General features: G+C 48.6%; 1 protein-coding gene across 2 annotated transcripts in view; it reads right to left on the bottom strand.

The window, feature by feature from the left end:
* Nucleotides 1-3,563: 3,563 nt before the first annotated feature.
* Nucleotides 3,564-14,658, bottom strand: part of ST3GAL4 (ST3 beta-galactoside alpha-2,3-sialyltransferase 4) — a 50,123-nt gene continuing 39,028 nt past the window's right edge. For both annotated transcript variants that reach the window (XM_056794587.1, XM_056794586.1), the window contains exons 2-11: nt 9,659-9,734; nt 9,240-9,309; nt 8,463-8,543; nt 8,100-8,197; nt 7,619-7,679; nt 6,771-6,866; nt 6,215-6,404; nt 5,104-5,247; nt 4,756-4,899; nt 3,564-4,321 (exon numbers count right to left, since the gene is read on the bottom strand). In XM_056794587.1, coding sequence (XP_056650565.1) covers nt 4,235-4,321; nt 4,756-4,899; nt 5,104-5,247; nt 6,215-6,404; nt 6,771-6,866; nt 7,619-7,679; nt 8,100-8,197; nt 8,463-8,543; nt 9,240-9,309; nt 9,659-9,674 — 987 coding nt within the window. In that variant the 5' untranslated portion in view covers nt 9,675-9,734 and the 3' untranslated portion in view covers nt 3,564-4,234. The remainder of the gene's footprint in view (nt 4,322-4,755; nt 4,900-5,103; nt 5,248-6,214; nt 6,405-6,770; nt 6,867-7,618; nt 7,680-8,099; nt 8,198-8,462; nt 8,544-9,239; nt 9,310-9,658; nt 9,735-14,658) is intronic.

The raw sequence follows: 14,658 nt of genomic DNA, 5'->3' as shown, positions 1-14,658 counted from the left end.
AATGATTCTTCTCCAGAGATATTTTTCCCCTCCATTATTTCTCCTCTCCAGCCATACTTTTGGCATTCAATTTACCCCCTGCCGTCAGAGCAAAGTGGGGCTTGTGAATGAAGCAAGACAAGCATTAAGTGCACATTTTTATTGAATAGGGTGAGAATAAAGTGTGTCCACTGTGGCAAGGGGAATGGGTGTGTTTCTTCTATCAAGAAAGGCTGCAGGAAGAATGAACCATCAGCTTACTCTGAGAGCAAAGCTGGCCCTAAAGCCCTGCAGAGTATGATTCCTAGTTCAGGGTGGGAGGACACCCCAAGTGAACAGCTCCGTTCCTCCTTCCTCCCCTGTCCCAGCGGGGCTTGGGGTGTCGTCTCAAAACGGAGGAGCCCCTAACCTGGAGCTGGGATTCCCGGGGAGAGAATCGAGCATGCTCCGCGCCTGAAAGCCCCCATCACCCTCCTTCGAGTCCCTCGAATCAGGCGGGGCTGTAACAGGCAGCATAAGCTACCCGGGGGACCATGGGCAGAGGCACCGCGCAAGCGCAGACTACCCAAACTACAGCACAGTAACTGACATCTGAGAGTCCTGCAGGAGGGTGGGGACACTCCCTCTCCGCCCTCCCTACGGCTGAGCCGTTTAGCTCCGCTCTCAATCCAAGCACGCATGCGTAGTCATATTCCGTTTTGCCCTCCCCCCCCTCCCTCAGTAACCCTCCTTAACGCCTCTCTACCGGGAAGTCTGTAGGGCTCAGTTTCCTGTCTTGTAAAATGATGGGTTTGGGCTAGAGGACCTCAAAAGGCCCTTCCAGTTCCAAAACTATGGCCTCCATTTTTTTTCTTCTTTCCCCTTCCTCCTCTGTCTACTCCAAAGGTGGACAAGTGGGGCAAAGTTCCCTCAGCCCCTACCAGAAATGCCCCTTTAAGGTAGCATCTTGGGATCTGAATAGAACATGGGGTAATGTAGTTAATGCTAGACAAGCTGACAAGCAATTCATTCATGTAAGTCTAATGGCAAACAGAGCCAATATTCCCCAAGCCCCCCCCCCCTTATGACTTTGACATAAGACTTTTTTTTTGTTAGGCAAAAGGGCATAGATTTAAGATTTGATAGCTGTAGGGAACTCCATATAGTGGAAGAGGAAAGAACCCTTTCTCAGGCACCAGTTGGCTACTCCTCTAAAATGTATCTTGGTAGAAAGTTGCCTGGGGCACTTAGTTTGTGATTTGTCCACGGTCACACAGGTAAAGTGTTGAGTTTGGACTTAACTTGGGCCTTTTGGATGGGAAGTACTGACAGTGAATCAACTCCACCAAGCTGCCTTTTCTTCTTCTCACTCTACCAAAATGTCATTGATCTCTAAACCCCAACAGAATTCCCAAACTCCTGACCATCTTGGGCCCTGCTTGGATCCCTTGGTTCAAAGATAACACTGACCTAACTACCATTCCTCCCTTGTTGTACCCCCTCTTTTCCCTCTTATTCCCACCCACCATACACTCTGAATCACAGTACTATGCTTTCTAGGTGTATCCACAAAAAAAGTAAAAATAAAACTCACTGGCAAACTTTTCTCTAGCTAAGGCTCCCCAGGACCCAGCTCAGCTCCATGATTGAAGCATCCCACAGGAAAATGGCATCTTTCTCCCCAGGTGTATCAAGTTTATTCTTCACTTTATTATCCTAAACAAGACTTCAGCTATGTAACCTTCTGGAGAGGACAGTTTCCTCTTCCTAGAGGGGAGAGAAGAGTCCTCAATGGAGTTGCGACCACCTCCTTGCCCTATAGATGTGCCCAAGCTTTCCCTTCCCATTCCATCCTGACCCCAGGGACATGATCTAGCTCTCTGTGCATGTATATCTCATCGTCTTTGTGACAATCACACGCATGGCTATGCATTTGCAGTTCCCCCATGTGCACAGATGAATAAGGACATGTGTGACTGTAGATGTATGGCTGAGTCTCTCAGATGTCTATTTTGGGAGCATGACCACATATGTGTATGTGTCATGTGTGTGTATGTGTGTGTGACAGCTAGCTGAGGACTGTGAGCAGGGGGTAGATCTCTGGCTCACGCTTAGGCACATTCAGTAACAGACTGCGGCTGAAATCCAGAACAGCTGGATCAAATGTGAGAGCAGCCACTCCTCCTGGTCTCAGAGAGGGGGAGCAGACTCTGGAACAAGAGGCAAACCAGGAGTCTAGCTGCCCACACCAATGAGGCAAGGCTGGGCAAGGGGGCTGCACCCCAGAGCCTCCTCCCCATTGTGAGGGATTGGTACCGAAGCTCCAGGGAGATCTTGGCTTCCAGCTCTAACCCCTCTTAGCTTTGGGGCTAGAAATTAAATGGATGGTCATGAAATAGAGCCAAGCAGTCTCCCCAGCATGCAACTTCACTTCCTGGAACAGTGAGAGCAAGGGGCTCAAAGCACCAAGGAAGCCCGAGTCTAAGGGTTATGTCCTGGACCCCTCCAGCAGTCTGGTTAAATGGATGGATCCCTTCTCAGAATCAAAGTTTTTTGTACAAATGAAGAAGCTAAATTTCAGTTGGCAATTAGTAGAAATAAAGATGCAATTTTTCCCCCATCCAAAATCATAGTTTCTGAAATCCTGGCCCCCAAGTTAAGAGCCCCCTATCTTTGTAGTGAGTCAAGGACTCTTTCCCTGTTCCCCCAGACCAGGGCCTCCCCTGCACATACAGACCCATACTACCACCCCGCCCCACCCCCAAGGAATGCTTTCTAGCCCTTCTGTCTGTCCTGCCTCAGACTGGCCACCTCCCAGACCCTGGGAAAGGCTGGGAACACAGCTGTGGGTCCCATTCCTCCCAGAGACAAATCAGAACAGATGTGTGGTGGCAGGAGGCCCAGCTGGCAGCCAGCAGTGACTGGGGGACTAGGAGGAGTAGGTGGGGAGACAGCAGCAGGGAGAGCAGCAGCATGCATGCACGGCCCAGGATGGCAGAGGCTGGAGAAGGGAATGCTGGCCTGTCCCCAGGCCTCTCCCTCTTCCTACCCACTCCTCTTCTGGAAATGGCACAGAGAGCCTGGCTTGCAGCAGCTCTCCTGGACAGAGCATTGAGGGGAGGGAAATCTGGCTCCAGATGTCTAACTCCACAAACTCTCCAAAATCTAGCCGACAACTTAGGATTCAGTGAAGTGATGAGTGGGGCCCAGCTGGGAAGAGAGGAAGAGATGGAGGGCTTGTCCCTACCATCTTTGCCTGCCCCATTGCCCCACTCCCCAGCCTTTGGCCAGGCGCTTTGGGAAGCAGAGGCAGTCACTAGAAAGCCAAAGCTGAGACACAGAGGGGAGGGCACCTGCACACACCAGCAGAGGTTCTGGTCAGAAGTGCCGGGATGAGCTGTGTGGGAGAGGCAATGCACCCTTCACAACTAGGCATTCCTAGCCCCAAGGACACAGGGAGGATGATTGAGAACAAGAAGCCTCAGGATAGCTGCTCCCTGCAAACAATGGGCTGCTCCCTGGATCTTCCAGCCCCGCTCTGAGCCCTCTGCTACCTACCCCTGTATCCCCAACTGGCCAAGCAAGACACAAGAAGAGACTCCATCTTCCTTTGAGGAAAAATATTTAATGACAGGTTAATAAACCTATTTTCAAAAAGTGGGGGCCCTCCTCTGAAGAACCCCTTCATGCTTTCATTCTCCTCCCATGCCAGCTGGGAGGCTGCAGCCCCTTCCCCAAACAATATTACCAGAATCTTTGCCTTTTTCTTGGGCTGTCTACTCTGAGTCCAGGCCTCAAAGGCCCCATCACATTTGTGTGGGTATAAAAAAATGGAAAAAATACTGCGTGCCCATGAAGGCCCTGGTTCTGACATCCCTGGGAGTATTATGGGACCAGCCCATAACTCCTCATGTGGCTGAGGCATCAATTCTTCTTGCCACCACCACCCCCAGCCCCCAATTAAATAGAACATTAAACAGTCTCTTGACTCCAATGGGGAAAGTGGCTGTGAAAATACCAATCCATACTTCTGGACTGTCTCACGCTCTTCAGTAAGACTCCAGGGCCTCACAACCTGATGGGCCCTGGGCTTCACAGGTGTAGCCTGGGGCACTGCCCCCGCCCCACCCTTGGCTGGTCTCAGGACCCTTTCCCTGTATCTAAAGAGGGCTGGGTCCAAGGGCATTTTGCAAGCACCAGGACACCCCACAGCTGTGCAAGAGTTGGTCCTCTGGCAATGAGGCACACAGATTGAATAATACAGTTCTTGCCCAAGTCAGAAGTAGGTAAGATTCTTGATGGCTCCAATTTCCAGCATCCGTTTGATAGCCAGGGCCTCATGAGAAACGTTGTGTTCTGATGCCTTTGGAGAGTTCAAGAGAATGCACTTAGGTCCTCCCCCTCCCAGCCCCCAAGAAAGTCCCCTCCTCACAACTGTCACAACCCCCAGGAGCTCCCTCATTCCCAAGGCCTGGCTTCTCCACAGAACAAAAGCTTAAGACTACAATAATATCAAGAGTGACCCAATAGAAGGAATCCTGGCCTGGAAATCTGATCATGTGGGGTCTAGTCCTGACCTAAAACCAGACGGTGGCTGACTTCCTTTGTCCCCCTGGAACTACTCCAGCTTCCATTCCTGCCAGCCTGGATCCCTTCCCCCCCACCCTGTTCCCCTCCCTCATCTTCCATGGCTTGCTTATCTGGCACTCCTGTAAACTTGCCTCCCCCCTCTCTCTATCCAAATCCATAGGAGATACACGGGAGGGCAGAGCCCCCAGAGAAATATCTGAAACTCACAGACATAGATTTGAGAGTGATCTGTTCGTAGTAGTGAATGGTCTGCTTCTTATTGGAGGAGTCTGGATAGCCGAAGCCAGCAATGTGGACCAGATCACAAAGGTGGAGAGCCAGGGTGATAGCTAGCAGGCCTGTGGTGGGTTTCTAGGAGGGGGAAAGGAGCCAAGGCAAGTGGGGAGTGAGCAGAGAAGGAAAGGAGAAATTAAGAGGTTAAGGATGAAAGATCCTCAGATTCTGGCTCACCCAAGGGAGCAGGCTCCAACCCCTTCTCCCCAGTCCTCAACACCCTCCACCTCCATTCCCCCACTCTCCCTGCCTTCTGCCTGCTCCTTCCATCCTACTAATTACCTGCTTGATCTTTCGGGACGGTCGAATGGGCAGGCTCAGCAGTTTAGCAGCAGTGACCTCCATGAAGAAGGGGTTAAGAATCCGAACCTGCTTAGGATTGACATCCCAGATGAGGGGGGGCTGTTTCCAGAAGCCCTTTAGTACCTGAGGTGGGAGAAGAGTTAATGAAATGGGCTTGCCAGACACTCTGGGAAAGGGAGTAAATGATGGGAAAAGACTCTTGGAGATAAGAAACAGAGGAGCCTGGGCAGACTGGTGGTCAGGGACTACAGACTGAGGCTCCTCTGACCTTCTCTCTCTAGGATGCCTAGAGGGTCAGCAGTTGGGGGATATCAGGTCTTGGGTCTCTGGCAGGAGGCACCTGAAGCAGGAGCTCCATCCAGAAAAGAGGAGGAAGAGGACTGGGGTGTCGCCAATGGTTGTCGTAGGGGACGAGCACAGCTGAAAGATGTATTTTATACAGGCTGGGTCACTACGTGGAGACCAAAGAGAATTGTTCTCCCCATCAGCAAGTAGCACGATCTGCTCCCAAGAGGGATTTGAGTTCCACAGTAGGTAAAATGTCTGAATGGCTAGCTGAGCCCTGGGCTGGAGGCTGTGGAATCTCTCCTGAAGATCTCTCAGAAGCGAGGGAACAAACAGATTGCCACTGCTTTAGGCTGCAGTCCTGCTCTGAGGAGGAGATAACCTCTAAAGGGCCCTACTTTATGCTCACAGAATGCTCTGTTTCCCAGAGGATACTATGGAGGGAATTGCACTGCTTTGTGCCAGGCAGCTCTCATGCCCTGAGTATGCTTCTGGTTGAGCTTAAGAGGCCAGGCACCCTGGGTGCCAGGATGCCCAGTATAGTGTCACCACCACACTCACTGCAGGCTGCGCCCTTACTCAGAGACATCTCCAAACAGGCCCAAGCCCTCATCCACCAGCGCTGGAAGCGCTCTGGGACTGACCCTAAGTGAAATAAAGCAATTCCATGTGAGTTTCCAGAGATCCAAGACCTGATATCCCCCATCTGTTGACCCTCTAGGCATCCTAGAGACAAGGTCGGAGGAGACTCAGTCTGTAGTCCCTGACCACCAGCTTACCCTCCCCAGCAGGTCCTTGTACTCACTCGATTTTTATCCCTCAAGATGGTTTCAATCCAATGAAAGTCAATTGCCTTGAAGGGCACTAGAACCAAGAGGGTGTCGGGGTTGTTCTGCACTTTGGGACTGAAATGGGCAGACTCTGGGTAGAACAGACGCATGGTGGTCTTGGATCCCACGTCACCCTCATAGCCAACCACTGGAGCATTGTTCAGCCTGGGATGGAGGAAAGGGTCTGATCAGTACTCATGAGGAGCTTGCCTGTCACCCACGTTCTATAAGCATCATAGATTTGGGGGTAAAAGGGACTTAAAAGATAAAAGGCAATCCCATTTCACAGGTAAGAAAACTGGGGACCAAAGGCAGAAGTAACTTGCCCAAAGTCACACAGGAAGGAAGTGGAAGAAGTAGACTCCAGGGTTCCTGATAGTCACTAACTCTCCGAAAAAAGACACTATGGTGATCCCTCAAGGCTAGAGACATGGCTCTTCTCCCAGACAGGCACCGCAGGGCACTGGGCTTTTATCAGTCCCACTTCCAGGAGGAAGGAAGGGAGAAAGCAGCCCAGAACACCAAACTAACCTGATGACCACATCGTATTTGTCAATGGTGTTTCCCAAAGAGCTATTCTTCAGTCGATGACCATTCCCCACCACCACACACCGGAGACACTTCAGCCTGTCACAAAGTGGGAGAGTGTCAGGGAATCCTACATGGCCACCTCCTCCAACCACCTCCCTCTACAGCCAGACAACCGATTTCTGATTCCCCTTTCATCAATACATCATAAAAATGTGCCAAAATCTCAACCCCACCCCCACGGGACTCATTCTCAGAATTCCCCAGGGGGTTTGCTGCAGAGTCACAGGGGTACCTGGCATCCAATTGGAATCCAATTCCTAAGATTGGACTTCAAGGGTGCCAAGGAAGGAGAAAAAAGAGATTTAGTGGCAAGAGACAGCAAAGAAGGAGTAAGAGAAACTTCAGGGTGGAGAGGAAAGCTGACAGGGCAGAGGGGAGCATTACAAATGCAGAATCAGTAGAATTCTGCTCTAGACTCTCTAAGCATCCTCCTGCTTATCTCCATCCCATCACTAAGGTGACACCTTTAGCAGACTGTTGCCATGAGGACTTGGTCCCCTCCTGAGAGAGGGAGGTTTAGCCTGGGCCTGGTTCTGACTCAGGGGACCAGGTGTTCATAGCTCACTGGGGCTGATCTGTGGCCAGGAATGTCAAGATGGGACAAGAGGACGGTCCAGGGTGGAAAGGACCAGAAGCTTTTGATCAGGACAGAGAAGGTGCTCCACAGTCCCAAGCTGGAGGGGAGAAATGGATGAGAGGAGGATGAAGAAAAGAAGAGGAGCAGTACTAGTACTTCAGTGGGGACAGATAAGGGGTAGAAGTGAGGGTAGGGGATGGTTTTTGCTCACTTCTGGATACTCTCTGGCATGGCATAATTGGTGATGGCCAGAACCCGCAGGAGCACATCTTCTGCAAGGATAACAGAATTGGAGAGATGGTCAAAGCAACCACGGGGCCCCAGACTTGAAATCCCTTCTTTCTCCTCCCCAAAGTGTCCCATCCTCCTCTATCTCACAGAAATCTCCCAGCTGGAGCCCTCCCCTCAGGCCTCCAGGATCTGGGTTCCTCTCATGCTCCAGAGGTCTAGATGGGACAGCAGTAATGAAGACCACCCAAGAGCAAGGTCTGTTGCTTGTGTAAGGGTCTGCTACACAAGAGACACACAGTAAATGCTGGACAACTGAGTGACTGAGAGCCCCTCAGATAGCCCCTTGGCTGGGGCCAAGCTCGCCAACATCCTGGAGATGAGTGTGTAAGGATGGGTCCCAGGACAGGTGGAAGCAAGGCCAAGGATGGAGTTAACAGCCCTGCCAGAGTCCTCGCACTCACCGCTCCCCCTGACACCGTAAGGCAGCTGGTAGGTAGATGTCTTCTGGATCCAGAAAAAATCCTTCAACTGCAAAAAGGTGGGTTGGTCTCGAGAGTAGCTATAGCCCCAGGAGGAGGAAGGAAAAGGGTGAAGTGCATGCATCTATGAATGAGGACCAGGGCCAGGCTTCTGCCCAAGACTATCATCATACCCACTGCCTGGCCCAGAACAGTTTGATTCCCTCCACTCCCTACAGCTCTCTCACAGGTAGCCATACTCTCTACTAGCCCTCACAGAGCACCCACCTGCCCACCCTGAAATCAGCCCTAGTCTCTTGCTTTGCCCATAGAGCCTGGCCCTCTCCTCATGCCAGCCTCACATACTTGCCAATGAGCTGAGCAGCTTTCTTCTCCACCTCCCCCTGGGGGCACTTCAGCCCTTCCATTTGGACAGGGAAATAAAAACTGGAACAGAGATAAGGAAAGGAGGGGAGTCAGAGCTTCCCCCACCATCTCCCAAAGGCCCTGCGAGCCTGGCACCTACCACAAATCCTGGCAGGCCAAGCAGAACCGCCCTTGGAATTATCCAAGATACTGAGAGAATAGACATTGGCCCAGTAGAACATGAAGGCCTCTAGGAAAGGAACTGTGTGGCCTCCGTACCCCCAGGCCTCATGCAGACAAAAGCTCTGATCCCAACTCCTACTCCTACTCCCACCTCCCCTGTGGTGGTCCATCCTGGGTCCCAGCCAGAAGAGAGCTGCCCCAGGCCTACCCAGTCTACCAGTCCTGAGGGGAAGCAGGAGAAAGAAACAAGAACAGGGGATGCTGGATGTCCTTTTCCGATTGATCAAGCTTTCCCTACATTACTTCTTCTATATAAAAGTCACCAACAGCCCTGCGAGGCAGGTAGTGTAAGTACTCTCCTCTCCACTGAAAGGAAGTTCAGGAACTTCCTTAGGAAGGGAAGGGAAAGGAGAATTTATTTAGGGATTTATAATAGCTACACCAGGCCAGAACAAGCAGCTCTCTAACTGGCCTGCTCCGACTTCCCTAGGCCCTTGCTCTCTGCCTGTCCCTTCCTCCATCCCCTTCCAGGTCTCTACACTGGAAGATAAATGACTATCATGGAGATAAAAGCTCTGCTTAGGTACCACATACCTGTCTTCTCTGGAGATAGAATACCAGGCCATGACCAGGAACAGAGCCACCACGGCCAAGATCTTCCAGCCTAAAGAGAGGAGATGCAAAGAGACTGGAGGAGATCCAGGGGACCACCACCCCGATCCCACCTATCCTAATTGTGGTCCCCTGCCTGTCCCTTTGGAGCTCCTCAGATCCCCGCTAAGCAAGCACATCCTAGCTATCTCCATCTACTCAAGATCATCCTGTCCTCTTGTCTAGTACTACCACAGAAGGAGCTTCCCCCTCTCCATCATTCTCAAAGGATCCAGAGGCGAGCTCCCTGTCCCACCCTACTCCCCCCAGGTGAGGGAGCAAGAAGCACCCACTCCCCTGGAGGGAGGCAGGCCCACCCCAACCCCCACCTCCCCACTCCCCACCCCCAGGAAGACACTCACGAGACTTGCCGATCATGTTTCTCAACAGGTAGCACGGCTCCCAAGGAGAGGTCTCATCTCGGCTGCCTTGGGCCACCTAGGAAGACAGAGAAGCAGGTGTCTGGTGGCCCCAGAAACTTCACTTCTTGGAATAGCTAGGTAGCTCAGTGAATTGAGAATCAGACCTAGAGACCTAGAGATGGGAGGTCCTGGGTTCAAATATGACCTGAGACACTTCCTCACTGTGTGACCTTGGGCAAGTCACTTAACCCCCATTGCCTAGGTCTTAGCCTCTTCTGCCTTGAGACCAAGACCCAGTATTGATTCTAAGATGGAAGATAGGGGATTAAAACAAAAAGAAAAAAGTAAAGAAACCTCACTTCTTGACCTCATTCAAGGAGGCCATACTTCTGGCTATCTGTCTGCCTGCCTGATAGCTGGCTACTTTATTATAAACTTAATTATTAATTTATATAATTATTAATTAGGACCTGCCCACTCTACACCTTGAAGTCCAACCCTGCCTTACTGAGGCCCAGGTACTTTGTGAGATTCTCAGAGAGAGCAGAACTCAGGCTTTAACATTCATTGCTGAATCCTTCCAGTTATACAACCAAATGCCAGGCACTCTCACATCCTCTCCGTGGCAAGAGAGGTTCCCCCCAAGCCTACTCCATCCTCCTAGGAAAGGCTCAGCTGGGCATGTGGTGACAACTGCCCCCAACTTCTCAAAGGGATCAAGCTGATCTGGCAAAGCTTTGCTTCATGTTCCAACTGCAACTATGTTTACCCAATCCCAACAACCCAAGGTTAGTGACACTCCGGCCCTGCCAAGAAATCAGAGCAGGGTGGTCAGACAGAAACATCTCGAAAAATTCCCAGTGATCGAGGAAACCCAAAAACAAAGACTGTTGCCTTTCCACACTTAATGCCAGAAGAATACTCCCTGTGCCCCAAAGCAAGAACCTCCCTTTCAACTTCCCCTCCTGGCCAACATAACCTTATTTACTTCCTTTTGAGTTGACTAGCCAAAATCCTGACCAGGAATTTTATGGGATGTAGAGAAAAAGGAAATAATAAAAATAACCTTTCATTTATGGAGCACTTTAGAGTTTACAACACACTTTCAAGTCATGACAACCCCATGACAAAAGTAGCACAAGAATCATCACACCTATTTCCCAGCTGAGGAAACTGAGGTGGAGAGGAGAAGCAACTGGTAGGAGGAACTGAGAACCTAGGTTTTTCTTGACTCCAAAACAGAATTTCCCCACTGAACCTGTTGGGGGTTATCTATGGGCTGTTATAATCACTAGCCTCTAGTCACTAGTGAACAAACGTTTATTAAGTCCCCGCTCTGTGCCACCAGTTAGTCGAAGTCCCTGCTCTCAAGGAGCTCCCAGTCTAACAGGCAGCAAACACCCCCAGAAGACAAGATAACTTGGAGCTAATCCCAGGGGGAAGGCCCTGGAAATGGAGGGGGACCTGGAAAGGCTTCCTGCCAAAAGAAGGATTTCTGTGAAGACTTGAAGAAAGCCAGGACATGGAGATGTCCAGCAGCAATGAGGAAGTCGGAGCTGAGAGATAGACTGGTATGTAAGGAAAAGCAGGAAGGCCAGTGCCCCAGGATTGAAGTATGGAAGGGATTCAGATTTAAGAAGCCTGGAAATGGGGGGCAGTTGGGTGGCTCAGAGAGCCCCAGAGAGGGGAGGTCCAGGGTTCAAATGTGGCCTCAGACTTGACCTAGCTGTGTGACTCTGGGCAAGTCACTTAATCCCCACTGCCTAGTCCTTACCGGTTTTCTGCCTTAGAACCAATACAGTGTTGGTTCTAAGATGGAAGGTAAGAGTTTAAAAAAAAAAACCAGCAGCAGCCTGGAAAGCAGGAAGGGGGCTTTCAAAACTGAACAGAGGATTTGATATTTGGTCCTGATGGTAACAGGAAGCCACTGAGAGCTGATCTTGTTTGGGGAGGTAATTTAGGCCAGAAGGGATTTTATCTTTGATCCTGGAAGTGATATGGAGCCCCTGGGATTTACTGAATAGGAGGGTGATGTGTTCAGTTTGTACTCTGGAAAGATCTCAGATCACTTTTTCTAACCCTTACCTTCCATCCATACAGAGTATAGCTTCCCAGAAAGATCAGAAAAGGCTGGTCCATGAGAGTTAAGTGACTTGATAGTTAAATGGAAGATGACAGGGTCAATCAACAAGCCTGTGCTATTAAATATAAAGTCTGTGTCCTGGCACCCAAGAATTGCCATTAGCAGGACTTGTCGACAAGGATTCCTCAGAGGTCACTTTCTCCACTAGCTAATCTATTCACTGTCCCCAAGTCACTCTGTCCATTCTGGCCTGAAGTCTCAGAGTATGCTCTCTTACCTCTTGTGCCCCTTCTCTTCTTCCTCTCTCCTGATTCAGACCTTACCCATCCTGTAAGACCCAATTCCTCTACACGGACTCTCCTCCCACTAGTGTTCATCCTAATCACTATTTTTTGAAATCTTAGAGTATTTACCATATACTTTCTTATGCTATTTCTCAAATGGCTCATATAATAATAAAAAGTTCACATCTCCACAGCCTTCAGATTTATAAAACACAGTCTTCTTATAAAGCCCGAGAGCAGTGCAAAGATCTTTTTCTTCTTGCTTTAAGATTAAGAAACAAAGTGTCAAAGTTGGAAATCCAACCAAAAAGTTACCAAACTATTCATATCCACTGACAAAGTGACAGAAACACTAAATGTATACCCCCAAAGAAATAAGAGGAAAGCTCCCATGAGCACAAAAAAAAAAAAACATGTTTTTTTATATCACAACACTTTTTGTTGTAGTGGAGAATTGGAAACAAAATGAGTGTCCATCAACTGAAAAATGACTGACATTATTCAATCAATCAATCCATAAACATTTATTAAGCATCTACTATATGCTAGACATTATTTTATAGCCCTGGAGGGCTTTGTTTTTGTTTTTTTAAAGAGGCAAAAGACAGTCCCTTCCCTCAAGGAACATGTAATCTAGAGAGAGTCAACATATAAATAAATATAAATAAAGCAAACTATGTCCAGGATAAATAGGAAATAATTGGCAAAGGGAAGGCATTAGAATTAAGAGGGGCTGAAGGTAACAAACATTTCAGCTGAGGAATCCACAAATGTCATAGAGTGGAGGAAAGGGGAGGATTACTGGCATGGGGGACAGCCAGAGAAAATGCCCAGAGCCAAAAGATGGCATATCCTGTTTGTGGAACAGTCAAGAGGCCAGCGACACTGGATCAATGTGTACCTGTCAGTGAGTAAGGTATAAGAAGACTAGATGGTAGGGAGCTAGGTTATGAAGGGCTCTGAATGACAAAAAAAAAAAAACATTTTGTTTTGCCTAGAGGCAATGGGGATACTTTGGAGCTCACTGAATAAGGGGAAGACAAAAGTGATGAGACACTTCCTAGCTATATGACCATGGACAAGTCACTTTTAACCTCTATTACTTAGCCCTTACCACTCTTCTGCCTTAGAACCAATACTTATTATCAATTCCAATAGAGAAGGTAAGGAGAAAGAAAGTAAGCAAGAAAGCAAAAGAAGGAAGGGAGGGAGGAAAGGAAAGGAAGGGAAGGAGGAAAAGAGGGAAGGAAGGGAGGAAAGGAAGAAGGAAGGAAGGAAGGAAGGAAGGAAGGAAGGAAGGAAGGAAGGAAGGAAGGAAGGAAGGAAGGAAGGAAGGAAGGAAGGAAGGAAGGAAGGAAGGAAGGAAGGAAGGAAGGAAGGAAGGAAGGAAGGAAGGAAGGAAGGAAGGAAGGAAGGAAGGAAGGAAGGAAGGAAGGAAGGAAGGAAGGAAGGAAGGAAGGAAGGAAGGAAAATTTTTCAGAGAAAATCTGGGAAGGCCTGTATGAACTGGTAAAGAGTGAAATGAACAGAACCATAAGAATTTATGTAAAGATTACAATATAGCAAAAGAAAGCAACTGTAACATGCTAAATGACTGATCAGTGCAATTACCACCAATCATACTTCCAGGAAACTGATAAACTAGAGGGATATAGAAAGAGAATTGCTTTTTTTTTTTTTGATATAGCTAACTTGGGTTTTATTTTGCTTGAGAATACTTGTTACCAAAAAATCTTAAATTGAATTCTATTTATAACAGCCAATCTCAGCCCTGAAGAGATAAGAAAATGTACTTCCTTTCCTTTCTTTGTAGATGTAGAAGGATATGGATGTGAACAGTGCTTCCCCTTCTTCCTCTACTCTGACTGACCTCCCCAGCTTCCTTTTAGTCCCAATTCAATCCACCTCCTACAGGAAGCCTTTCTCAACCCTTCTTGATTCCAAGTCCTTCCCAACAATTATTTCCTACTTATCCTTTTTTTTATTTGATTATTTGATTTGGGAAATAGTTCTCTGGGAAAGGGAGGAAAAAGAGGGATGGCTAGAGAGATAAGAATGATGAAAGAACAAAAGATATCCATTAAAGTTAATTTTTAAAAAGACAAGAAAAAGTCATAGAGAAACTAATGATGTGACTCACCAGGGGGTTACCCTGCTAGTGTATGTCAGGGCCATAATCTGTTTCTGATTCCCAAAACCATCAGGGTTGTGGGAAAAGTACTTTCTTTTACACACATTGTAAAGCACTTTATAAACCATAAAGTACTGTAAAAATAGATGCTATTATTTCTGTAACATCAATATCACTCCACCAAACCTAGAGAGTGAAGGGTAAAAATGGCAAATGGCATTTTATATTTCTTTTGAGCCTCACCAGCAGAGAGAGAGAGGGAGAGAGAGAGAGAGAGAGAGAGAGAGAGAGAGAGAGAGAGAGAGAGAGAGAGAGAGAGAGAGAGAGAGAGAGAGAGAGAGAGAGAGAGAGAGAGAGAGAGAGAGAGAGAGAGAGAGAGAGAGAGAGAGAGAGAGAGTGTTTGTGTGTGCTGCTGAAACAATGGATGCCCCTGAGATTCTCTAGCTAAGGCTACAGGTGAAAAGAAAGAGGACAAAACCCAAGAGACTCCTAGATGGGAAGA

The sequence above is a fragment of the Monodelphis domestica genome, chromosome 4, assembly GCF_027887165.1.
Source record: "Monodelphis domestica isolate mMonDom1 chromosome 4, mMonDom1.pri, whole genome shotgun sequence".
Lineage (NCBI taxonomy): Eukaryota > Metazoa > Chordata > Mammalia > Didelphimorphia > Didelphidae > Monodelphis > Monodelphis domestica.
Note: the sequence above shows the minus strand (reverse complement) of the source record. Positions and strands in the feature narration are given on the sequence as shown.